This window comes from Pongo abelii, chromosome 1 (assembly GCF_028885655.2).
Source record: "Pongo abelii isolate AG06213 chromosome 1, NHGRI_mPonAbe1-v2.0_pri, whole genome shotgun sequence".
Classification (NCBI taxonomy): Eukaryota; Metazoa; Chordata; class Mammalia; order Primates; family Hominidae; genus Pongo; species Pongo abelii.
Window position 1 is genome coordinate 7,712,996 of NC_071985.2, and position 26,833 is coordinate 7,739,828.

At 39.6% G+C, this 26,833-nt stretch overlaps 2 protein-coding genes and 1 long non-coding RNA gene across 8 annotated transcripts in view; 1 reads left to right on the forward strand and 2 right to left on the reverse strand.

Annotated features, from left to right (window-relative positions):
• Positions 1 to 655: 655 nt before the first annotated feature.
• Positions 656 to 5,661, reverse strand: LOC134760927 (5E5 antigen-like). Its single transcript, XM_063721410.1, has 3 exons — positions 5,461 to 5,661; positions 4,839 to 5,273; positions 656 to 4,609 (listed from the first exon to the last, which is right to left on the reverse strand). The coding sequence occupies exons 1-3, from the start codon at positions 5,659 to 5,661 to the stop codon at positions 4,328 to 4,330; spliced, it is 918 nt and encodes a 305-aa protein (XP_063577480.1). The 3' UTR covers positions 656 to 4,327.
• Positions 4,952 to 26,833, forward strand: part of RGS7 (regulator of G protein signaling 7) — a 610,179-nt gene continuing 588,297 nt past the window's right edge. For 3 of the 6 annotated variants that reach the window (XM_024235701.3, XM_054560931.2, XM_054560953.2), the window contains exons 1-2: positions 4,952 to 5,422; positions 6,496 to 6,623. In XM_024235701.3, the coding sequence (XP_024091469.1) occupies positions 6,546 to 6,623 (78 nt within the window). In that variant the 5' untranslated portion in view covers positions 4,952 to 5,422; positions 6,496 to 6,545. The remainder of the gene's footprint in view (positions 5,423 to 6,495; positions 6,624 to 26,833) is intronic. The other 3 variants (XM_063724502.1, XM_054560947.2, XM_054560960.2) reach the window with 1 other exon arrangement.
• Positions 13,575 to 21,920, reverse strand: LOC134761468 (uncharacterized). Its single transcript, XR_010140108.1, has 3 exons — positions 21,857 to 21,920; positions 17,036 to 17,125; positions 13,575 to 14,554 (listed from the first exon to the last, which is right to left on the reverse strand). It is a non-coding gene; the product is annotated as an uncharacterized LOC134761468 (long non-coding RNA).

Sequence of the window (26,833 nt, forward strand, 5' to 3'; positions counted from 1 at the left end):
TAGACACTATTTCCTGTATTTCTGCAAATGGATGAAATTGGAAATCATCATTCTCAGTAAACTATCGCAAGAACAAAAAACCAAACACCACATATTCTCACTCATAGGTGGGAAGTGAACAATGAGAACACATGGACACAGGAAGGGGATCATCACACTCTGGGGACCGTTGTGGGGTGGGGGGAGGGGGGAGGGATAGCATTGGGAGATATACCTAATGCTAGATGATGAGTTAGTGGGTGCAGTGCACCAGCATGGCACATGTATACATATGTAACTAACCTGCACATTGTGCACATGTACCCTAAAACCTAAAGTATAATAATAATAAATAAATAAAATAAAATAATAAAAAAAATAAAATTAAATTAAATTAAATTTAAAGCAAAAAAAAAAATTGACTATTTTTCCCAAGGTAATGCTACTGAAGCTAAAAAAAATCTTGAAATGTCTTTGTTTGGGCTGGAATTCATTACCTTGATGAAGTAACAGGTCTTTTATCTGCTATTTAGAAGTTCTGCCTGGCATGTAAAATGGATGTATTATTACCATTTAATTTGTTTGACAAAAATACTAATAAAATACAGGGCTTACAAGAAAAATAGTAACATGCTTTGGATATAATGATTGAGAATCATATATTCACACAGTTTTTAAAGAAAGAACTGCCCCCCACAAAAAAACTACTCCACAATATCTATACTTTCTTTTTTATTCTTGTTTACAACATAAAGGTCTCCATTATCTAGAAAGAAAGCACAAAAGAGAACATGTTGAATCTTATGATGGGTTTTTGGAGATGATCTAGTCTAATTCACTAAGTTTATATTTGAAAAATATCAGTCGTAGAAACGTTAAGGTGATAGACATAATTTTGTTTCCAATACACAGTAACACAAATTCTGAGTTGTCTAATGAGGCCTAACAAATAACAGTAGAAAAATTGTGAAATATGCTATTTCTTGAATCTTCCTTCTTCATATTTGCTTGGCAACAGTAATTAGCCACAAACAATCTTGAGTCATAACTGCCCAGAGAGCAGGTGAGAGGTAGGTGTGTGGAAGGATGGCAGATGAGGGAGAAAATAGAATGAGAGGCACCTTGATGGGAGAACTCTAGCTTTTTTAAACTCGTACTGTTGCTAGGAGGCATTTGTGCATAATTTTTCACAGGGCTTTACAGTCACACACAGGCAAATTTGAGTCAAGAGTCTGATATTTAGAAGGTGTGACCATGGCCAAGTTTCCTAACTAGGACATTGGTGTCTTTACATACCTTATAGGGAAGTTTTGTCAGCTATGGTAAGACTGTTTTTAATACGGTTAGAGATAGCAGGAATTCAATACATGATGTTTTTATTACTAGTAATTTTCCTAATGGGTTTCAGCATTTCTTGCCTTTGTGTTTGAACAGAAACTCCTTCACCCTTCATATAGTAGATATCCTGCTAGTCCTTGAAGAGCCCAGTTTGAATGTCAATCTCTCCTTCAGCAGTTCATACACTGTCATTCAGTTTTTCACTTTCATGCAGCTATTTGTCTCAAGATCTTATCTACCTAAGTTGGATTTCTTGTAGAATAGTGAAAAGAACCCAGAAGTCTGGATTTGAGCTCTGCCAGCCACTCTTTCATGAAAGTGGAACCATTATGAATATAATGGAATGAGGGATGTATTATGAGAACTTATACAATTGTTGAGAAAGTTATTTTCCAGAAGAAGGAATTCACAGATCTGAGAAAAGTCACTATTGGATTTCCTGAGGTCCTTGTGTGGATGGGCAAGTCAGAGCTTCCAGGGGAATCTGGGAGGCCCGCCACATCCAGGAGGGGGACCCTGAAAGAAAGCTGGAAGAATACTCAGTGAAAAGCTTTTGTCTTTGCCTGGCTCCTGCCTCTTTGGATCCATGTTAAGGCCCTTGTGATGGGTGTGTGGCTACTGTTGATCAGCTGTGCTAGAAATTTGGAAGATCTGGGTGTGAAGTGGGGGAGGGCCAGGACATGCTAGAACCCTCCAGGTCTCTGCATGTGTTGTCACAGCAAACTACAAAGATCTTGAGAGAGGAATAGATACTGTTTCACTCCGTTTCCCAAATCTTGCAAAAATTCCTCTTTGGGCCAACTGTACTTACATGCATACAGGCAAGAGGATCCTGAGAAACATTGTTCCAGCTAATGCAGTCGATAGAGTACAAACCACCACTGCCACTTCTTGGCTATGTTGGTTGTATTGGGAAGTTGACCCAACCTTTCTGATCCTCTCCTTCCCTATTGTTGTATTGATGTAAATGAGATAACTATTATAACTATAGGGTCATTAGTAAGAATTAAATAAGATAATGCAAAAAAATCCATTACAAAATACATAGCTGGATGCGGTGGCTCATGCCTGTAATCCCAGCATTTTGGGAGGCCAAGGTGGGCAAATGACCTGGGATCAGGAGTTCGAGACCAGCCTGGCCAACATCTCTACTAAAAATACAAAAATTGGCCAGGCATGGTGGCACGTGCCTGTAATCCCAGCTACTCAGGAAGCTGAGGCAGGAGAATCACTTGAATCTGAGAGGCAGAGGTTGCAGTGAGCGGTGATTGCGCCACTGCCCTCCAGCCTGGGTGACAGAGCAAGATTCCATCTCAAAAACAAAAACAAAAAAGATTGCAAAATACAAAAGAACCTATCAGATTACTGTTACTAGATACATCCATTCATTTCACTAATGTATGTTTATTGTGCATCTACTATGCACCAGCAACTATACTATGCCTAGGATCCAAGGCAGTGACAATATCCTTGCTATCTTCAAGCTGAATCAGACATAATTAGATATTCAAGTGGAGATGTAAAATGAGCATTTGACAGACTGGATTTCAGGGGATAGGTCCTGGTTAAAAATATACACTTGGAAGTTATTAGTGTTTAATAATGAAATACTAAAATGTATGAGCCTGAGTTAGGTCACTTTAGGTACAGTGCATGTAAATTGAGAGGAGAAGAGGCTTAATGTCTAAGATCCAAGACGCTTCAGAATTTGGGGGTCAAAAAGACAAAGAGGAACAAGCAATGAGAGTGAGAAAAAGCAGCCAGTAGCGCAGAAAGAGAAATAATAGAGAGTGGTGTCCAGGTTAATTTATGCTGAAAAGTCAATTCATATGACAATTGAGAATTGACCATGAGCTTAGCACCATGGAGGTCATTTGCCAAAATGGAACAGGTTCAACATGGAATGGAAAGATTTTGGCATAAAGGGAAGAAGGAAAATAGGGTGGCAATAAGTGGAAAGGGTGTCAAGAGATATTTTATATATATATGTTTATGTGTGTGTATTATTTATATATATAAATTAAATAGAGCCAATTATATATATGATAAATAGAGCTATATATATGTATGTATATATATGTGTATATGTGTGTGTGTGTGTATATATATATATATATATATAGGCTCTCTATATATAGAGCTTGGGTACAGCTTCCTATGAGGATGGAAACTTTACCCAGAGATGCAAAGGAGGAGGAAGACTGCTTCCTTCAGGCGGTTGTCTCTTAAGAGGAAAATGGTCAAACTGAGTGAGCATGCCCAGTTGTATTTGCAGATTTATTAATCCAAGTCATGCAAGTCACATCAACTTCTCAGGAGCAGACTGAGCAAAAGGGAAGAGAGAGGGGTTAAAGGAGGGATAAGTAGATTTCAGCGAGAGCAAGAACATTAAAGACATATTTCGAGAAGTTGAAAACGAAGAGAATTTTGCTGAAGAAGATTCTAAGTTCCAGAGGCTACAGCGGAAAGATGTGGGGAGTTGGAGTGGGAGACAGGTCAGACTACAGTGTGTGTAGTTTGGGACAATGATATTTCTCCTGTAGTACTTGGAACAGGGGCTAGGCTAGATAAATATTTGTTCCTTGAGAGAAACCTGACAAGACCTGCATGGGGCTGGGGTAATACATTGGTCCACATGGACCCCTGTTTGAGTAGAAGTGTTATCTCCAATAAGGTCTACTCTGCTTAGACCAAGGGGTCAGGAAAGGCTGACCTTGATTATCTTCTCCTTCTGTCCCTCCCTCTCCTCCACACCTGGCCCAGTAGAGGAAGGAAAATTAGATTTACAGCTGATCTTGATTACCTTCTCCTTCTGTCCCTCCCTCTCCTCCACAGCTGGCCCAGCAGAGGAAGGAAAACTAGATTTACAGCTGCTCAGCCCTTCCCCCTGAAAGCCAGAGGCACGGGTTGCTTTACTACCACCGAGATAAAAGTGATCTGTCTCCTTTATGTCATTCTAATCCTTACAGAAGAATTTGTGGCAGCAATACGAAGACTATAGCTAGGAGGATCAGCACCTCAAAACTCTTTGAAAATTGCTACAGGATAAGGGCAGTGGGCAAGAGGAAAGTTCCTCTGAGCACCTTCTGTTAAAAGGAGAAGCCAGGCCTTGGGGATGTTCCTTCAGTTTCACAAGTGGCAAGATTTTCACCTCCGGTTGGCAGCTTTCAAATCGTTTCCCATTTCTCCAACTTAGGAAGAAGCTGTGAAAACCGCAGGCAAACGGGGATGAATGATTCATTTGGTCCTGGCCATTTCCTTCATTCCTAGGATGTCTCAATATCTCTCTACTCTGTTATTTAAGCATAATAATAATAATAATTAATAATAATAATAAATCATCTGCTTCCCTGGGACTTTCAGCGGAGTCGTTAGGCACGTGATAAAACCTTGGTGCACGGGGCTCCATCCATCCATTCATCCGTCCATCCGTCCGTCCATCTGTCCATCCATTCACTAGACCACCGACTCACCTACCACCCACCCATCCATCGCAAAGCCTTCCTCCCTTTCCGGCTTACACTGGGCGTTAAACTCCGGTCTCTCCAGGCCTCCGGCGCACGTACACACGCGCGGGCGGGCGGGCGGGGTGTGCGGAAGCGCGGGCTGGCCGCGCCGTGGGCAGGACTACAGCCTCCCGAGGGGCGCGAGGGCGGGAGGCCGGGGAGGCCCGGGAGGCCCGGGCGGTGTGGCGGCGGCCGAGCCGAGCCCATCCGAGCCGGCACCTTCGGACGCCCCTGTCCCACGTGACTGTCCCCTCCTCCCTCCTCCCAGTCGCGCGCACGGGCCGGGCGTCTCGACTCCCGCGCGCGCTCGGCTGGTCCCAGTCCCCGGGAGAAGAAGCGGAGGAGGGAGAGAGCCAGCGAGGCGGCCCAGGGGAGCGGGCGCGAGTGGCGGCTGCCGGAGCCGCCTGTGCACGGGCGGCGGCGAGGCGACGGTGGCGGTCGCCTGAGCAGCTAGAGCCGGGGCGGCGCGGAATCCGCATCCGCCGCGAGTGTGATGAAGCTACCCTGCCTCGCTGCTCCGCTTGCCGCCAGCTGACACCGCCTGCACTCAGCCCGCCCGGGAGGGGAGACGCCGCGGGGCCGTGACCTTGGCGGAGGAGGTAAATAGGGGAGGCGGGCGGGGAGGAGGCAGCGCCACCCAGAGCCCTCCCGGCCCCCGGCCCGCACCCAGCCCTCGCTCTGCGCAGCCGGAGCGTCCGCGGGCGCAGGGCGGCCGCCCCTGGGAGCCCCGCGCCGGGGCTGGGCTACGGGCGCCGCGCGCACCCCGCGGTCCACGGTGCTGAAACTGCTGCCCGGCTCCGGCGGCCGCCGCGGCGCGGGGCACAGGCTCGCCTGCCATTTGCTGCTGCCGTGAGAGCGAGGAAGGGGAGCAGGGGCTTGCCTGTTTTCTCCTCTTTGGCTGGTTGCTCTGGAGGCTTCTGCAGTTAGGCTTTTACCCACGGTGACCCGGGTAAAATGGCCTGAAGGCTTGACCTCCCACTAGTTCTTGTTGCCGGGACATATTCTGGTGTCTTCTTGCAAAAATTAGGCATGATTACCTCCAGACTTCTGAAGCGAAGTGGGGAGAAAGGAGAGCAGCCGGTGGCTGGCAGCGCAGGCAGGTGAAAGTAGGCGAAGCATATACTCCGGCTCTGTGTGGGAGACCCGGGGGAATAGAGAGGAAGCCCATGCGCTGGAGAATGACACCGGGAATGGGCCTCTCTGATGCGCTGCAGGTGGGGACACTAGACAGATACCTGGGAGAAAGTGTGCTAACCCGCCCCCCCGCCCCCCCACCCCCTCCCCCAGGTGTTGCCTTTCCACCCTTTGGGGAAAACATCACCAAGTGCAGATGCAAGTATTGGGAGAGAAGAGAACTCTGTACTAGGAAAATGCTACCCATGAGTTTTTAGGGTGAGCATCAAACACTTCTCGAAATGAGTATCCAGAAAATGAAGTCAGCTAAAACAATAACCAAATGGCTATTTCTACCTGGAAGATTGTAATTTCTTACAATTCCTTGAGGGTATTGTAGGTGTCAACTCACTTTTTAAAAAATCCATGTCCTGTGTCACTTTCTCCAGCCAGCCCCAGTTTGTAAGAACGCGCCATGGGGGGTGGGTGCTGTGAATGATGACGATGAATCAGGGGAGTCCCACTGGGATCTCACTGAAGTCTCTCTAACCCTTTGCAGGGCACACTGATAATTCTTGTATCTTGAGAGTGGACCAAGTTTTGGGTGACATGGCCCAGGGGAATAATTATGGGCAGACCAGCAACGGGGTGGCCGATGAATCACCCAACATGCTGGTGTACAGAAAGGTAAGAATGTCTTCGGTTTCTTGGAAAACAGGAAACTTCTGGCTTTCTCGATTTTTTCCCCCTCTAGATCAGAGTATGTATCAACTTTGTGGCCTTGTGGATTTCCCAGATCATCAGTGATTAGGTACTATATACGTGAAAGTGATCTGACGTTCTCAAATGATGCATACGTGGAGAAACACACTGAAGTAAATGAGGCCTCCTCACGTGTTCCCTGCTGGTTTTGAATAGATTATTCTGTCCTGAGCAATAACAGCACGTTTGGGCATTCCAGATATTTTGGTTGTTATACACATGATTTAGTAGCGTCCGTAATAATTTTAGAAGCTTTTTCTTATACCCCCTCTAAACATTTAGGTTATAATAATGATATAAGCATATCACATTTTAGAAATAAAAATAGACCACTTTGCAGTTTTGTGGCAAGAGAGACTGTGTCTGTGTAAATGTATGTGGTTTACTAATTTTGTTCTTGACTAAACAATTCTAGTCTTTTTTTATCTTAGCCTAAATTATTTTTTACTTTCTGTTATTTTTATGACTTGAGGTATTTATGGGTATTTATATTCTAGTGCCGTACACCTATGAAATCATTAAATAATATTTATCTTGCAGAATTGCTTTTTTTGGCCACAAATAGGTTTGACAGCCTTATACATTTAATAGCAATGCTACTGGCAACAAACTTTTAGACACTGAGCAACCATCATAAAGATGCATTTAAATATTACATGTGCTTTTGAGTGATTGCTTAGGCAGCTTCACTCTGGTTATCATTAACAATCTTACTAAAATTAAGGATGCAGTGTTCTGCCCCAATCATTTTTATTGCATTTTATAGATGATTTTTTAAGTATATTAACTGGAGTGCTTATTGGGCAATATTTCTTTAGTTAACACTAACGATGGTAAAAAGGAAGTCATACTTTGAAACACCCCAAAATTGTTAAAGGCTTTAATTAGAGAAAAGCCTATTGAAGAGTTCAAGATGTTTGCATTTCTTTCTTTTTAACAAGGGGATCACAGCTGATTATGAGTAAAGATGAAAGACTATGTGCTACTTTAACCTGCACTAAATCAAAACTTTTCATCTGTGTAGCCCAGAATCATTAAAAGGTAGTGATGAATACGTGTTTGAGGGAATATTGCTATGGCTTTAATGGAAAGATGCACAGGCATCCCAGTACAATGCTAGCTCTTTTATTCTCTAGCCTTGGTGAACAGTACTATATTGTGTACCTATGAGTGCATTTATATGTGTCTGAGATAAAACAGTATGATGGGAAAGATAAATCAGAACTTAGTTTTCTATGTTAGTCTTAAAGCATTCCAACTGCATAAATCAGGAAAGTAATCCACTTGAGTTTAAATTATTAGTATTGTATTTTTAAGTTAATTGAAATAACTGGATACTTGTCTATTCCATTTAGAGTTGGTTTTGAGAAGAAATATTTTGGGGGGAGTTAGATGGTTTCAAATAAGTCATAATATTTTGTGTTGTTTGGTAAGACTCTGAATATTGTAATATGCAAGCTGTGAGAATTTTGACTTCTATCTTATGGGTGTATACAATGTGAAGAGTTAGACTTTTGGTTGGAAAATTATAGTAGTAAGCTATTTCTGTTAGGCTAAACAATTGTATTCCCTCTCTGTTTCCCTTTAAAAGATTAAGGACTGAGTAGATTGGACACCTAATAGTTATCTTCATTAGAAATAAACTAAATATGCAGCAACTAGTGTATGTCATTCAGTCAGTTATTTTGAGAACAAAAAAAGAAAAAATAAGAAGACGGGGCTTTCAGAAATAGTTATTTGACTGTTTAGTGTACCTGAGCCTCATATTGGTAATTTTGGGTTTACTCTACACAGTATTGTATAGCATCGAATCGCCATTAATTTTACTTTTAAGTTAACAGACTGTAATGATTTCAGGAAGAGAATGTACTACCTCATTTTTTAAAGCATGATTATTTTGTTGATTAAGCTTGGAACTGCTTGTGCTACTCATTTTTCCCTTCTTTTATTAGCTCTTTGCTTAGGATTAGTGACCACATGTAACTTACTTTTCAAAGAAAGATTTTCCTGATAAGTCATTATTGGAAAAAGTAACTCCTTTCAGTACATTTTACTCTTAATGCTTACCTGTGGATTGTCTGTCTATTCTTGTATTCTCTGAGCATATATTTTTTGTTTTTCTTTGTGATAGAAATAACAATATATAAATAATATCAGATAATGTATAAAGAGACACAGCGTCCTTGCTTATCATTCGCTAGTTGTCAGGTCAAATGGTCTTTATCTATGTGTAGACATAGATTGTGACATCACATATTTCGTGTGTCCATTATGCTTCTATTTTTTCTATCTTATGTGGGCTTTCCATTCAATATCTTCTCAGTAGAGGCCAAATTTCAATGTGAAGAACAACACAATAATTGGAGAGGGGTGTTGGTTGAATATGTGTGTTAGGATATTTCAACTGCTCCGCCTTCATAAAAGAATAAACACTAGATTACAATGCTTATTAATCAGGAAGTCAATCGAAGACTTAGAAAAAAACTTCAGTTCCAATAGGACATTGCTTAGTAACACTGGAGAGAAAGGATAGAGAAGTTGCTGTTCTATTGACTCATGCCCATTTTCCCTTCTACTTCACTATTGAAGCATCATTCTTGAAAGTGTGTTCTGAACCGGGAGCATTCGTGGTGTTTTCCCTCCTCATGACACCTCCTGTTTACTTATTGCGTATGACTCTGATGATTTACACACACTCAAGATATGTATGTGCTGTTTCCATTTTATCTTCATAGGCTGTTGGTTTCCAAAGTGGAATACACAGAAAAGCTGGGATGTGTAAATTTCTTGTGTTTGTTTGATGTCTCTCTCGTTATCACTATCCTCATACAAATTACAGGAGTTCCTCCAAATCACAGAAAGATTCCAGGGATCTGTTTTCCATGGAGAAGTCCATAGGAATCTTATGGAAAAAATGTACAGCAGATAAAACTCTGATTGTTAAGGTAGAGTGGATATCACCCTATTGAAAGGTACAGGCGATAGTAATGTTGCTTCATGATCCGGATTAGGGTTGGTACTTGCAAGTCAGTCTTGGATGTTGGCCAGTAGGTTTTTGGCATAATACAGGGAGTCTCAGTAGAGTTAATTTGATGTCAGAGACACATTTTAAAAATCCGTGTAGGCAAAGTATTTCCCTTATCAGTTCTTCTGTTTAGAGTGCTGTCTTTTTCATAAGCAGATGATTAGATTACAATGGCTATGGTGTTTTATGTACTTGAGGACGTCTTGTTTAAAAACACATAAAATTATGAGGCTTGACTGCTTTTATTCCTGGCACTATTTAGGCCTCCTTCAGTCAGGCCCCTAACTAGATTAGAACTAGTAGTAATCAACTGCCTTAGGAAGAAGAGACCCAACTAGCTCCAAGAGGTGTTGGATTCAGATCAGCTTCTTGAAGAATCTGTGGAGGTGACAAGTCAAAACTCAGTGTTATTTGGTGTTGATGGATCTTAAACACTACCCCCATTTTTGGTCGGCTTTGGATAAAACTCTCCTTTGTGGGGACAGCACTGGCCGTAAAGAACAACTGAGTACAGGGAGAGACACTCCAAATTTGGTGTCTGGCCAGCATGCTGTCCACTAGACAGTATACATCACTTTCAGTCCAGCAGCTGACATTCCTGCATTTGAAAAACAAAATTTCTAGGGCACCTTGGGGCCAGAGCTTCAAATTGGCTGGAATGCTGGCTTCTCACTAGCAAGACTCCTCAAAATGCCCAATAATTTCTGATATTATTGCAGCTATCATTTATGCTCAAGCTGTCAGAAAAGAAAATGAAAATGTTTTCCTCATTCATTATCTTACTGCAGTAAACATGGTTTTGGAAATAGCAAACTTACCAAGTTCACTGTTCCTCACCCCTCTCCCCCTTTCCCTCACCTTTCTCCTACGCCCATTCTCTCCCCCATTCTCCTGTCCTGTCTCTTCATCCTTATATAGTCTCTTGCTTTGCATTCGTTTGTTTTTATTTTTTCTTTTCAAACCTGACTTAAAGTTGAGGACATAATTTGCACTGTTTATTTAGTTGTAAAGGAGGAAACAGTGCCTTTTGGAGAAGAGAATAGATGCCAGCCTTGTTACCTGTGAAGCTCAGGTACCTGAATAAATCTTTCAAATATGGTATCATATGGTGGTAGTGGCAAAAGGTTGTTATTTTAGGGTTAAGATTGCTCCATTCTGTTGTTTTTTTGTTTGTTTGTTTGTTTGTTTTTTAATAAAGTCAGGGTATTGCTCTGTTGACCAGGCTGGAGTGCAGTGGTGCAATCATAGCTCACTTTAACCTTGAACTCCCAGGTTCAAGCTATCCTCCCACCTCAGCCTCCCAAGTAGCTGGGACTACAGGTGGGTGCCATGATGCCTGTATAATTTTTTTGTTTTTTCTAGAGATGGGGTCTCACTATGTTGCTCAGGGTGGTCTTGAACTCCTAGGCTCAAGCGATCTTTCCCCCTCAGCCTCGCATACTGCTGAGATTACAGGGGTGAGCCACAGCACCCAGCCGCGACTGCTCCATTCTTGAAGAGCAAAACAAGACCACTGGCTTTTCTTATATGAGGTCACAGTGAGAGCTATCACCCAACCAGGAAGAGTACTTATGCTGATTGGCTTGACCTAAGCATTGTCTTTGAAAGCTACTTCTGAAGTCAGCCTGTTCTGTGAGAGGAGACATACTTGCCAGAAAGAGGAGTGGCTTCATTTCTTCTTTGGAAGAGACTGGGCCACAGACATTACTAGTCTCTTAGCGTTGAGCTAGCTGACATTTTCTACATTAACTCGGTGGATTTGTCAGTGCAGGACTGCCCATCTGGTCAACCCTGAGGGTGCTGATGTTTCTCGCCTAAATCCCCGTTGTGAAAAATAATCTTTGGCTTTTTTTTTTTTTTTTTTTTTTTTGAGATGGGGTCTCATTATATTGGCCAGGCCGGTCTTGAACTCTTGGGCTGAAGTGATCCTCCTGCTTTAGCCTTCTTAGTAGCTGGGATTATAGGTGTGCACCACTGTGCCCAGTTGATCTTTAATATTTTTGAACCTTAGTTTTCTTAATCCGTCTGGGTTTACTACATGCATGTTAGCAGAGTGAGGAATATATATAAGGGACAACAAGACAAAGACCCACTAGACAACGAAGGAATGTGTGTAAAAGATCATTATGAAAGGCATGGTCCTTTTAAGCCCTCAGATTTCTAAATTAAGGGCTCAGATGGGAGGCAGGCACTGAGAGAAGTATCTTGCCATTTCTAAAAAGTTTTTAAATGGAGTGTCTTTTGTAAATCAGATTATTTGAAAGAAACTTTCTGGACTGAGAGATGTTGTCTACCCTAAACATATCCAGACCTGTTTTTTCCTCAGTGATACTAATACTGACATGTACCCTGAGATAAGATAGGACCATCATTGATATTTCCATGATGGTATTTCTTGATGAGAAGTAGATAGAAGGATTTTATGAGTAATCATTTAATGATGAATTTTGGGTAATAATTGAGTTTAGAGCAGGAGAGTCTTCCAGGGCTGAGCTCTTTCCTCGCCAGTTGTTGTTTGTCAGTGCTATTTGTGGGATTATGAGAAGGATTTGTGGCCTGAATTTTATTTCTTTTATTTCCCACTTCCAATCTCCCTGAATCTAATTGATCAGAGGAAAGTGCAAACGTGCAAAAGAGAAGTCCTCGAGGGATTTTATTACCTTCTAATAGCCTCTGTGGTTCTAGTGAGTGATGGAAAGCAGGGTATTTTTAGGAAGTGTGGGTGACAGAATGTGATCACTGCAGAGAATGTGGAAATATTTTGAATTTGGACAGTTTAGTGACTTTAATGTTCAGTCTCTTTGAAAACAGGATTGTGGAAAACAAGCAACACAAATAATTGGCCCTTGCTTTCCACTTCATAACAGTGATAAGGAGGCATATGGATGTCAGGGTTACGCAGGCTTCTATCCTACAAAATATCAACCTAATTATAAAATAATTATAAATGATAGAGTGGGTGCCCAGTTCCTTAGGAAACAAAGGCCCACTTCTTTCTGCCATTTGCCCACAGCCATGCAAATTTAACTTGGCTTCTTTTTAACGCCCTTTGTCTTGTGTCTAATTAACAAAAGTCTCAGGACATTGGAACACTAACAGGCAATCATGAACTCAATTCTAGCTGCACTGAAATTGCCACCTGGTCTAGACTAGAAAATATTTTGGCTGAGTGGCCTATCTGGAAAGATACATTGTTGTTTTGTCATCTGGAAAAATATATAGGAAATGGCAGCTTTGTGAAATTAGCTGGGTTCCTAAAAAGTTTGAGAGCCTTCTTTGGTCCTTTCTGGTGATTAACAGGTAAAAGTTTTCTTTTTTTTTTTTTTTTTTTGACGTTTCTCCCTATATTTCAGGGACATTTATTTTATTTTATTTTTATTTTATTTTATTTTATTATTATTATACTTTAGGTTTTATGGTACATGTGCGCAATGAGCAGGTAAGTTACATATGTATACATGTGCCATGCTGGTGCGCTGCACCCACTAACTCGTCATCTAGCATTAGGTATATCTCCCAATGCTATCCCTCCCCCCCCCCACCCCACAACAGTCCCCAAAGTGTGATGTTCCCCTTCCTGTGTCCATGTGTTCTCATTGTTCAATTCCCACCTGTGAGTGAGAATATGCGGTGTTTGGTTTTCTGTTCTTGCGATAGTTTACTGAGAATGATGATTTCCAATTTCATCCATGTCCCTACAAAGGACATGAACTCATCATTTTTTATGGCTGCATAGTATTCCATGGTGTATATGTGCCACATTTTCTTAATCCAGTCTATTATTGTTGGACATTTGGGTTGGTTCCAAGTCTTTGCTATTGTGAATAATGCCGCAATAAACATACGTGTGCATGTGTCTTTATAGCAGCATGATTTATAGTCCTTTGGGTATATACCCAGTAATGGGATGGCTGGGTCGAATGGAATTTCTAGTTCTAGATCCCTGAGGAATCGCCACACTGACTTCCACAATGGTTGAACTAGTTTACAGTCCCACCAACAGTGTAAAAGTGTTCCTATTTCTCCACATCCTCTCCAGCACCTGTTGTTTCCTGACTTTTCAATGATTGCCATTCTAACTGGTGTGAGATGGTATCTCATTGTGGTTTTGATTTGCATTTCTCTGATGGCCAGTGATGGTGAGCATTTTTTCATGTGTTTTTTGGCTGCATAAATGTCTTCTTTTGAGAAGTGTCTGTTCATGTCCTTCACCCACTTTTTGATGGGGTTGTTTGTTTTTTTCTTGTAAATTTGTTTGAGTTCATTGTAGATTCTGGATATTAGCCTTTTGTCAGATGAGTAGGTTGCGAAAATTTTCTCCCATTCTGTAGGTTGCCTGTTCACTCTGATGGTAGTTTCTTTTGCTGTGCAGAAGCTCTTTAGTTTAATTAGATCCCATTTGTCAATTTTGGCTTTTGTTGCCATTGCTTTTGGTGTTTTAGACATGAAGTCCTTGCCCATGCCTATGTCCTGAATGGTAATGCCTAGGTTTTCTTCTAGGGTTTTTATGGTTTTAGGTCTAACGTTTAAGTCTTTAATCCATCTTGAATTGATTTTTGTATAAGGTGTAAGGAAGGGATCCAGTTTCAGCTTTCTACATAGGGCTAGCCAGTTTTCCCAGCACCATTTATTAAATAGGGAATCCTTTCCCCATTTCTTGTTTTTCTCAGATTTGTCAAGTAAAAGTTTTCTTAAGGAGACAATGGGTGGAAATGGAGGAAGCATGTGCTCTAGAATTGGGAAGTCTTGGTTTTAAATCTCAGCTCTGCCACTGTTTAATTGTGTGGCTGTGGTTTGGCAACCTAACTCCTTTCACTGCAGTTTTTTAAATCTATAAAGTGATAAAAAAAATTAAAAATGTTTTAATGTTTTCTTCGTAGGGCTGTTTGATGCTAAAATGGGATAGCCTGGGGAAAATGTCTTGCATAGAACTTAGTATATATTAGGTTTCCAATAAATGCCTGCTAGTATAATTAATATTATTATTATCATTGTATCTTATTACTATTATTTAACAAAAATTATTAAACATCCGATATGTGCCAGGTGGGGTACCCTATGTTACCATATTTTTTGATAATGAAAGAAAAGTGAATGTTTCCACTACCTCCAGTCATATTTTTCTGGTAAGATAAAGAGGAGGATTCTGTAAGATGCGTTGGTAATACCATTTTTATGATACTTACAATGTCCTGTCTTATATTGTTTAGCCCTATCTAGCTAGCTTCCTCTACTCATTAATGGGAAAGCCTTTGGCATCTTGTCTTATATATCTTGGAAGTCTGCACAGTTCCTTGGATATTATGCAAACTATATAAAGCCTTAGAATCCAGGAATTTCAGAAGTGAAAGGAAACTCAGAGTTTATCTACTTTTTCATTTTGCAGATTATGAAATTTAGGATCAGAGAAGTAACACAATTTGCCTGAAGTCACACAGCTTGAATTCAGGTCTTATTTATTTGTCTTTCTATGGCCTCTCTTTCTTTCTCTGTCAATAAATCCACTAAGACTTTGTGTTTGTAATTTAGTGTCAGTGAATAATCAGCGTCCTGATTGCTTCATGGACATCGTGGATTATACCAGGATGTCTAGTCAACCCCTCTAAATAGATTAGATGCTTTTTTCCTCTGACCTGTAGTTTAGCTCTTGGAACCCCAGGAACTATAAGATTGGGAACTTAGTCTGACCTATTCTGGGGGTCGTTCTGTTCATATCTGATCTTAGCTGGAAGTCCTGGATTTGATGCCCTATGGCGATGCTGTCCAATAGAACTTTCTATCATGACAGAAATGTTCTATATGTGCACTGCCTAATATAGTAGCCACCAGCCACGTGAGGTAACTGAACACCTGAAATGTGGTGAGTGTTATTGAGGACCTGGATTTTAAATTGTAATTAATTTTAATTAATTCAAATTTAACTTTAAATAGTCTTGGTGGCTAGTGGCCATTGGATTGGACAGCACAGTGGCAGGAAGTAAAGGACTTTGAACAAATAGCATCAAGTCCAAGACAAGAGATAAAATAATATGCTGTACTTAAACAGTTGCATACAGTGCTTAAAACAAAGTAGAGTTCAACAAATTATTTTTTTTTTCAAGAGAATACAACAAAACTTTTAAAGGAAGACCATAGACCATGGCCTCATAAGGGAATGGTAGATATCATGGTAAATGACACTGAATATTTACTTGGTTTATGACTTTTTTTCTCTTTTTTTTGAAACTTCCAGTGGTCTGAAGTGAGTGGCTCTCCTAACATCAGATGACATGGGTTGTCTTTCAGTAAGACAAAGGCCTGCATGTACCATGAATGTACTGTGCAGGGTGTTTATGGGGCCTCAGATGATTTGCTGATGTTGAAAGTATTTCAATTCATCTCTATTTCATAGCATCTCAGAGATGTATCACAGCCACTCCAATTCCTAACAAGACTGAGCAAAAACCAGAAGCTTCTGGGTAAAAGGGATTTAAAGTGTTTAGAACCCTTTCTGAGAATTTTAAATTGAAGTATAAAAGGAATCTGTTTTTTATAATCTGTCTTCTCTTGTCTATGTCTCTGAACTTTTAAAGGAGGGCGATAGCCCATGCAGAGGTAGTAGTCAGGAAGGGTCAAAGGACCCCGAGTCAGAAGAGCTGGATGTGAATTCTCACCCCACCCCTGAGTAGCTATGCAAGCTTGGGCAAGTGTCTCAACTTCCCTTAGTGTCCTTGCAAAAGCCATCTTTGCAAAACACTTCCTGACCAAGTCTTCCTCTGCTTGCTGTGTGTCCCCATGGCTGTAGGTCATTTAGAAGCCCAGTTGACATGATTTCCCCTATTTACTCATTGCTAGAAGATGTCAAGAACAATACAAATCTACATGACCTTCATTGTCCACACAAAGCTCTCCATGTCAGCCAAACTGGTTTCGTAGAAATTTTTTTCTCTAGTACAGAAATCTATGGACATTTTTTCATTGTTAATACTTAAGATGGTGTATGCCAAGGGATTTTGAAGAAAATTTGGTACCCTATAGAGAGAATAGATTCATACTAATATGGCTATTAACACATAATTAATATTATTACAATGTTTTTTCTCTGAACTTTTCTAGGTGCATTCGCTGTGGAAATCAATGTCATTTGTCACTGGTTCTAAATTTTATATTTGGTATTTTGTCTTTAGGCTTTTGGTTGATTGTTAATTATTGAGTGTTTACTTACCGTGTGCCAGGTCCATTATGTATATGACTTGTTTTCTTTAAAATAATCTTCCATATTGGTTATTAGTATTCTATTTTTCTAAAAATAAAAAGCTGAAAACCAACTTACGCAGACTGAGTTACCTCCCAAGATTAGTGGCAGAACTGTAGAGCTCCATGAGGCTGGAAACACCTGTTTTTCACTGCAGTGTCTCAGGACCTAGAACAACGGCACAAAATAGGTGTCCTCGAATATTGGTTGCATAGATGCATGAATGAATGAATAAAATAGTGAATGAATGCCTGGTCCAAAGTCCCTACTCCTGCCTCTTTACTGTGTTGCTCTCTAGATAAATGAGTGAATGGACAGGACATTCGAATTCAAGTCCATTCATTACATATGCATTTGGCCTTGGCTGTGTATGGGGCAGCTATGTATATGGTAAGTGCTGAAGATAGAGTTTTGGACAGTGCAGACAGGTCTGAACCATCACAGAGCTTGTTTTACCATGGCAAACACAGATGTCAAGCAACTCATCGTAGGATGATTAATACCATGAAAGAGGAAGAACTGACTGATATAAATTATTTAGTTTCGGTTTTCTGGTTTCTAAAATAAATACTATGTTAACCTCTATTTTCTGTTGGCAGTTGTTTTTTTATCAAATTTTATTTTTATTGCTCTCTGATAGCAAATAATGTAATAGAAGCACATATTTTAAGTATGTTTTACATTTGTATTGAAACTCTGCAAGTTGAAAAATAGAAACATTTAAGTATTTATTTTATTTTATTTTTGAGATGGACTCTCGCTCCATCACCAGGCTGGAGTGCAGTGGTGCGATCTCGGCTCACTGCAATCTCTGCCTCCTGGGTTCAAGTGATTCTCCTGCCTCAGCCTCCCGAGTAGCTGGGGTTACAGGCGTGCACCACCATGCCTGGCTTATTTTTTATATTTTAGTAGAGATGGGGTTTCACCATGTTGGCCAGGATGGTCTCAATCTCCTGACCTTGTGATCCGCCCACCTCGGCCTCCCAAAGTGCTGGGATTACAGGTGTGCCTGGGCTTAAGTATTAAATTTTTTATTGTCATTTGTTGCTTCTTTGATTTGGAAATCGGAATTTGTAATTTTTTCTTCTCCAAGATGCCATACCAGGCCTTGCAGTTTACATTGCAATAGTCTCTAATTCAATGTATCTTTTAAGTAGCAGCAATATTCATTTTACACATTTTTATAATAGAAAAATAGGCATTGAGAAATGTAGGTATTTCCAGATAAATATACAATCATGTTAATATGTTGGTTTTTACCTTTATAAAAACTCTTCTCAGGGAATTCTAGTATTCCACCTTCATGATTATATTTTAGTTTCGATACAGTATCATGTCGTAGTTCACTGTCTACCTTTTTAAACTTTTATTTTAGGTTCTGGAGTACATGTGCAGGTTTGATATATAGGTAAACCCATATCATGGGGGTTTGTTGTACAGATTATTTATTCACTCAGGTAGTGAGCATAGTTATAACCCAATAGTTATTCTTCCTGATCTTGTCCTCTCTCCCATCCTCCACCCTCCGATAGGCCTCAATGTGTGTTGTTCCCTTCTATGTGTCCATGTGTTTTCATCATTTAGCTCCCACTTATAAGTAAGAACATGCAGTATTTGGTTTTCTGTTGCTGCATTAGTGTGCTAAGGATAATGGCCTCCAGCTACTTCCATGTTCCCACAAAAGACATGATCTTGTTCTTTGTTGTGGCTGCATAGTATTCCATGGTATGTATGTACCACATTTTTCTTTATCCAAACTGTTATTAATGGGCATTTAGGTTAATTCCATGTCTTTGTTATTGTGAACAGTGCTGCAATGAGCATTCGCATGAATCTGTCTTTATAATAGAATAATTTATATTCCTCTGCAAATCTGTGTGCCTAGCACAGTGCCCAAGGTTTAACAGCCTCTGACACTTAGTAGGTGCTTAGTGACTGAACTAAATTGACCTAAGCTAATGTTGAAACTCCTCAGGGATTTACTGTGACAGATGAGGCAAAGGTATTGATCATATCCCTTAAAAAACAAAATACCTCTTTTCATGGGTTCTCAATCAGGCTTTTCTAATTCTGGCAACTCAGGATTGTTGAGGCTGTCTAAATTGGCTAGCAGGAAAGAAGAAAAAAATACCCTCGTAATTCAAGAAATGTACTTGTTAAGCTGAAGGGCTTGTAGCCAGACTGTCTGGGTTAAAATGCACTTAACGTGAATCCAGTTACTTTACCTCTTTGAGTCTGAATTTTCACATCTGTAAAACGGTATATTGTTGTATAAGTAACAGTTCTTCAGTGTATGTTAACTGTTCATTGTAATTGTCCAGAAAAGGGACATGGATTTTCCTACCAATGGAAGTGATGACATCTAAGGAATATTTTCTTTTAAAAATTTTCTTCACCTTATTTTAGAATTCGCTGCTCTTCAGTGGCTTGATATTTTGTTTAAAACTGTTGTATATGGTAAATATAAAGCAGTATTTAAAATTTTTCATTGTGGCATAGTTCAAACGAATACAAGAGTGGAGGAAATAATATAAAGAACCTTCATGCACCCATCACATAGTGTCAACGATGATTCACCACAGGTAAATCTGGTTTCATTTCTACTTCCCCACTTCCTCTATGCCCCAGTTGATTATTTTGAAGCAAATCCCGTATATCATTTAGGATATAAATTTTTTTAGTATGTACATAAGGCACTTTTAAAGAAGATAAAGGTATATAAAAATGTAAATAAAATTACTCTATTATTTGTCTTGGATCCTTAGGTTAGGGACACATCTTACTCAATGTGCTTTAATTTTTTTTCATATTTACACAAAGAAGTCTTTTGTTCTTTACTTTTTCTTTTTTTGTTTTTCTATTGTGGTAAAAATATATATCATAAAATGTACCATTTTAGCTATATTTAAGTGCACAGTTTAATGACACTAAGTACACTGTACATTGCTGTGCGACCATTATCACCATCCATCTCCAGAACTTAATCTTCCCAATCTGAAACTCCGCACCTGTTGGACAATGATTTCCCATTCCCCTACCAGCCCCATTGCAATCACCATTTGACTTTCTGTCCCTATGAATTAAACTGCTCTAGGTACCTCATATAAGCGAAACATGCAGTATTTATTCTTTTTTGACTGGCTTATTTCACTTGTATTATATGTGACTGGCTTATTTCCCTAGCATAACGTCCTCAAGGTTCATCCATGTTGTAACATGTGCCAGAATTTTCTCCTTTTTAAAGGCTGAATAATATTCCTTTGAATGTATTTACTGCATTTTGTTTATTCATTCATTTAACAATGGGTAGTTGGGTCTTCTACCTTTGACTACTGTATATAACAGTGCACTGAACATGGATATACAAATATCTGTGTGGAGTCTCTGCTGTCAGTTCTTTTGGTTTACATCCAAAAGTGGGATTGCTGGATCACCTGGTAATTGTACTTTTAATTTTTTTTTTTTTTTTTGAGACACAGTCTCGCTCTGTCGCCCAAGCTGGAGTGCAGTGGTGCGATCTGGGCTCACTGCAAGCTCCACCTCCCAGGTTCACGCCATTCTCCTGCCTCAGCCTCCCGAGTAGCTGGGACTACAGGTGCGCACCACCATGCCTGACTAATTTTTTGTATTTTTAGTAGAGACGGGGTTTCACCGTGTTAGCCAGGATGGTCTCGATCTACTGACCTCATCATCTGCCTGCCTCTGCCTCCAAAAGTGCTGGGATTACAGGTGTGAGCCACCACACCCAGCCTATACTTTTAATTTTTTGAGGAACTGCCATACTGTGTTCTCTAGTGGCTGCACCATTTGACGTCTCCACCAGCAGTACACAGAGGTTCCAATTTCTCCACATGCTCACCAACACTTGTTATTTTCCATTTCTTTGGTAATAGTCATCCTAATGGGTGTGAAGTGGTATCTTATTGTGATTTTGATTCACATTTCCCTAATGATGGAGCATCTTTTCAAGTGCTCATTGGCATTTATATATATTCTTCAGACAATCTATCAGCTTTAAAAGGCAGGTCGGATTGTCCACAGTTTAGGAAGGGCTTTGGCCTATGGACTATACAACCACTAAGATTTCTGTCTAACCAAAACTCTGTTGTTTTTGTTGAAACTTCTGAGCTAGCTTTTTCATCATGGGGAGGTCTTTAAAGTCTGTGTAAATTTTGTAATTGCTTTTTACATTTACTTATTAGCTCACTATCCACTGAGAAAAGATGAACTCAGCTCCAAAGGCTAATTTGTAATTTCATTAGCAATTGAAATAATCTCATGGAGGTTTTTTCTCTTCTTGTAACACTGTTTGACCTTATTAGAGTAACTGATGTTACTTTCATGTACTGAGATCTCCTTCATTGCCACTGAACGTTAAAATAGCATGTGCTAAATCTCTGCCTGGGGGTAATAATATTTTTAGCTGCTGGTGTGCCGATGGGCCTAATATTTTCCTATTCCTGCTTTTATAGTGAGATTTTTATGAAATTCGCTCTTTCCCATAGGACTGTTATTTCTAGCTGACTAATATCCAGGCAGTATAAAAGTTGAAGAGTACCAGAGACCAGGTGTGGTGGTTCATGCCTGTAATCCCAGCACTTTGGAAGGCCGAGGTGGACAGATCTCTTGAGGTCAGGAGTTTGAGACCAGCCTGGCCAACATGGTGAAACCCCATCTTTACTAAAAATGCAAAATTAGACAGGCGTTATGGTACATGCCTGTAATTTCAGCTACTCCGGAGGGTGAAGCAGATGAACTGCTTGAACCAGAGTGGCGGAGGTTGCAGTGAGCTGAGATTGCACCACTGCACTCCAGCCTGGGTGACAGAGTGAGACCCTGTCTCAAAAAAAAAAAAAAAAAAAAAAAAAAAAAAAAGAGTTGAAGAGTATCTACTTCTACCTGTGTGGATTTGAATCCAGGCTCTCTTGCTAACCAGCTGTATAAATTGGTCAGGTTACTAAACCTCTTCAAGGCTCACTTTCCCTATCTGCAAACTGAGGTAATAATAGTACCTGCCTCTTAGAGTTACCACGGTGATTAAATGAGCAAAGACTTAGTACAGGGCCTGGCACACAATAAATGCACAATGTTAGCCATTGTTACTGGGTTTGTTTCCTTGTCTTCCTCTCTTTCTCTCTCTTTCCCTCTCTCCTTCCTTCCTTTTTACTTCCTTTCTTCCTTCTTTTTCCTTCTTCTCCTTCTCCTTTTCCATCATTTTCAATCCTAATAGTTTAAAGTACTAGCAGCATGTATCTCCATGTAGCCTTTTACACTGAACATTTTAGTTTTAGTAAATATGACAAATTATGTTTTTCATTTTACCAAGTATTTTTACATGTACTTATATATATTCCCATTTATATGTGAAAACCTGTGGACTCATTATTAATTATTTTCACTTTACAGACAATTTTTATGGAGGCTAAGTGACTTTTCCACAACACACCGAGTAAGTTGCAGACCTGGGACTCACATTGTTCAAGATAATCTTAGACAAGTCAGTTTCTCTCTCTGAGCCTCCATGGGAAGTAGGGATAATAATTTCTGCTTCGCAATGGTGTTGTAAGGATCAAATTCAATGACAGAAGAAACCAAACCACTTCTACCGTTTCGTGATTGTGTAACTGGGGTGGAATATCTCCATGAGCTTTTGTGTTTTAATATGGAAAATCAGGGTCACACAAAAATAGGGCTTAATGTCCTCCAAACGATGGTTAAATTTGAATACAGTTTCTTCTACTGAATAATGCTGCCTAGATGGTGCCTCCCGTTTCAGAGATCTCCATGGCAGTCCCAGTCCTGTAAGAGGATTTCTATCTCCCTGCTAAAATATCCTCTTTGCCTTTTGTTCTCTTTGTGTGTAACTCCTTCTGTCACTAGTGTTTTTGCTTTTGCTTTCATCTCTCTCTCCTTTACTTTCTTACTTCTCCTATTTTCCTCCAAATTCACCCTCTACTTCTCTGAGTCACTATCTAGTATTTTCTTTTTCTTCTAATTTAGTTTTCTTTTATCTTCTTTCCATTTGAATGTTTCTCTTATCTTTTGCTTATTCTTATCTTTCCATCCTTAGTTTTCAGGGTTTTAGTTTGAATGAAACCTCAATAATTGACCCTTTTGGGTGATGATAGTGATGAAGCGTAATTAAGAAAAATACTAAGATAATAGTACAGTGAAAATAAATTCAGTTTTAGTTGTTTTAGATCTATGAAATAACTGCTTTTGGAGTTTTCGGATGGGGCAAGCTACCCATATCTCCTGAAGAATCTTATAAATTCTTTAAGGAATATCCCAGATGCTCTCAGAATTATTTTATTATTATTATTTTCTTTCTTTGGCTTTGTTTAGTCTCCCCATCCTTTTATTCCTAATGCACTTAAGTTTGGACAGCATTAGTGACTATACAGCATTCCCTCTATTCTGAGGGTAAGAAGAGAGATGTATTTGATTATAACCAAAAAAGTTACCATTCACTTAGTTTTGTGTGAAAAGATTATTTCAACCAGCTCTCTCTTTTCACCTGAAATCTTAGTCTCAGGCAATTATGCATTCTTTTCATAATATTTCTTTTAATCGATGTGGTGTGGCTTAGTATTAAGTTTTAGTATAGATCATTAGGGATGGGAATTTGAATGGATTCCAACAAAAGCAGTTTATCTGTTGGAAATAGGTTCTAACTCTCCTCATTAACTAGAATTATCTACATCCTTAAAACACATGTGATGGTCTTGCCCTGAAAGTTTATTAGAAACAAATTAATTTACTTGCTCTGTATTGATTTGACTCAAAGCTCACTGTCAATTTATAAAACTGTGATAAACCTTTCTGTCCTTGGTATTTTTTCCCTCTTTTTCTGTAGTAATGGCACTCACCATTTATCTAGGAACATGGCCATCAGAATAAAGATTATAGCTCCCAGGCTCCTACACAGCTAGGCATGGCAAGATAATATATTCCAGCCAATGGGATGCAAACAGCTGGGATGTAATATTCAGAAAGTGCTCTTTAAAAAAGGGCATGCACCTTTCTTTTTTTTCTTTTGTTTTTCTTGCTGGCAAGAATGCAATCATCTTGGCCAGGAGATAAAAGCTGAGAGTTTATGACAGTAGAACAACAATGGTCCCTGATGATTACAGGGTCACCATACCGGCCTGCCTACATAAACTTCTTTGCTACAGAAAAATTAGCTTATACTTTCTTTAAGATATTACAATCTGTGTTTTCTGTCACTTGCATCCAAACTGAATTTTAACCAATTCAACAGCCATAGCCAGTGCCTTTTAAGAACAATCTATTTGCTCTCTAGGAATAAGTCTAGTCCTTTAAACAACTTAACAGCGAGACTCTGACTTTGATTATACATATGGTTCAATTTAATGTAGCAAACATTTATTGAATAATTATTATATGCAAGGCCTATTCACAGTAGCAAAGACATGGAATCAACCCAAATGCCCATCAGTGATAGACTGGATAAAGAAAGTGTGGTGTGTATACACCGTGGAATACTAGGCCGTCTTAAAAAGGAATGAGATCATGTTGTTTGCAGGGGCATGGATAGGGCTGGAAGCCATCAATCTCAGCAAACTAACACAGGAACAGAAAACTAAACACTGCATGTTCTCACTTATAAGTGGGACTGAACAATGAGAGAACACATGGACACAGGGAGGGGAACAACACACACTGGGGCCTGTTGGGGTCGGGGGAGAGAGAGCGTCAGGATAAATAGCTAATGTATGTTGGGCTTAATACCTAGGTGATGAGTTGATAGGTGTGGCCAACCACCATGACACACATTCACCTATGTAACAAATCTGCACATCCTGCATGTGTATCCCAGAACTTAAAAAAAAATTATTATGTGCAAGGCGATTTGCTAAAAGTGGCTGGGGATAAGGAATCAGTGATGATGATAATATGTTCTTTATCAGAGTACTGTACAATCTCAAGATTGAAGGGTAAACAGATTTACAAGTAATTTCCAGTGTATATATATAATATATATTTAATATATAAGATATAAACATATTTGTATATAATATACTATATATATATCTTATAACAACCTCATAAAATTAATAGGATAGTTGTTCAAGTTTTTAAAATTGCCATTTTCCTATAGTGAAAGCCTGGAAAGGTTGTCATTTGCCTATGTCAGAGAATAAGTGCAAATGAAAATGTTCTGATTCATTATACTGCCAGCTCAGTATGCTAGGGGTAAGAGGAAACATTTTTTTAAAATATTTGAGCTTATTTTCTTACCCTGGAAATTGGTTCCTCATGTGACAGGTTCTGTAGCTGAAGAATCTTTTCTTGTAATGTCTTTGCTTGCTTGGAAGTTTAGCTGATTTAAAAATGGAATGCTTTTACATAATAAAGCAAAAGCTGCTTAAAGTTGTAGAGATAGGCCAGTACTGGATAGATTTATTTCAATGCTATATTGGATACACTATTTTATGTTTAGAATCATTTGGTTTAGCATATTTATGAAAAGTAGTATGAATTTTTCCCCTCGGTACTATCTTTGGTGGAAATTGTACATTCTTAACCATGGAGATGAGTTCCTCCTGAGTTGGATTTTAACAGAGTCAAATAAGCACATCAATTTGTGGCACCTCAATGTATAAAAAATAGCTACACAACAAAGCAAAATATGAGCATTCCTGCCATCACATAATGCATGTATTCCTTTTAAAAATCTCACATTCTGAAAAATCACTCACTAAAAATAACTGACGTTTTGAGGAAAATAGAATTGGAACAGATCACTCAAAACATTTTAAACACTCAAAACATTTAATGTTATAATTAAACACTAACCAAAACAATAGCAAGCTTATGAAAAATACTATCACAATTATAAGAACATGTTAATGTCCCTACAAATAAATAATCCAGTAAATAAAAGAGTTTACCTTTCAAATGGAAGGGGAAGGTAGGTTGGTGGAAGAGTATGTACGGAAGTACTGAGTTGCCTGAGTTATGAAAGTGAAGTCAGAGGGGAATTGGTACCAGAATTTGCAGGTGGAGGAGCAGTGACAGGTTTAGTATCAAATGGTTCTGGCTCCTTGTTTGTTTTGTGCATTGAAGTGTGCAATAAATACTTTGGAAACCATGCATTTAGCAAGATGGAGCCAAGAGGAAGAGCATGGTATAATGGGCAGCACGTTCAGTACTGTATCTCTGCATGACTTGTCCATCCTCGTAGCTGTGTGTGCTTTGCGTTCAGCTGCTGTGTCTTGGTGGAACAACATACAGTATGATAAGAAAAATTGTGTGGGAACCAGTGGGGCTTCCATGTTAGACTGCAGTGATTCCCTGATTTCCCAATTGTGTGGGGTCTAATTCTTGCTACAGCAATATACTCTGGTAGAACACACTGTCCATTAAATGACTGTTCAACTTCTGGTTGTTCAACTGCAGAGGCTGTTCGAGTCAGGGCAAGAAACAAAATGAGTGTGTTTGAACTAAGGATGGTACAAGGACAAGAGGCATGAACAATGGAGTACAGAATGGTAGAAAAGAGAAAAGAAATATTTTAAGAACCTATCTTATGCCAAATTTTATTTTGTTTGATTTTCCTAACAGTCCAGTAAGGTGAGTGTCATCTCTCCATGCTACAAATGAGGAAAATGAGGCCTAGAAAGTGTAAGGATTTTACCCAAGATCACACAGATGGAAAATGGTGGTGTCAAGATTTGAAATCTAGCCTGCCTAACTCCACATCTTGTTTTTCTCTAAACTATACCAAGCTACTTCCCTACTGGGTTGGAATATGGATTCTGAAGCCCATGTGTTTAAGGCAGTGAGTGACCAGTCTGTGGCTTTGTGAACTTGAGTGAGTCTTTTAAACTCTCTCAGCCTCTTTATCTTCAT

Bases quoted from the DNA above. Each gene is read 5' to 3' on its own strand.
- LOC134760927 (XM_063721410.1), bottom strand. From the start codon at position 5,661: ATGGCAGGCGAGCCTGTGCCCCGCGCCGCGGCGGCCGCCGGAGCCGGG. The intron at 5,274-5,460 runs GTGGCGCTGCCT...CCCCGGCTCTAG, and splicing joins GGGGGCCGGGAGGGCTCTGG to CTGCTCAGGCGACCGCCACC. The intron at 4,610-4,838 runs GTAAGCCGGAAA...CTTAAATAACAG, and splicing joins ACCGGAGTTTAACGCCCAGT to AGTAGAGAGATATTGAGACA.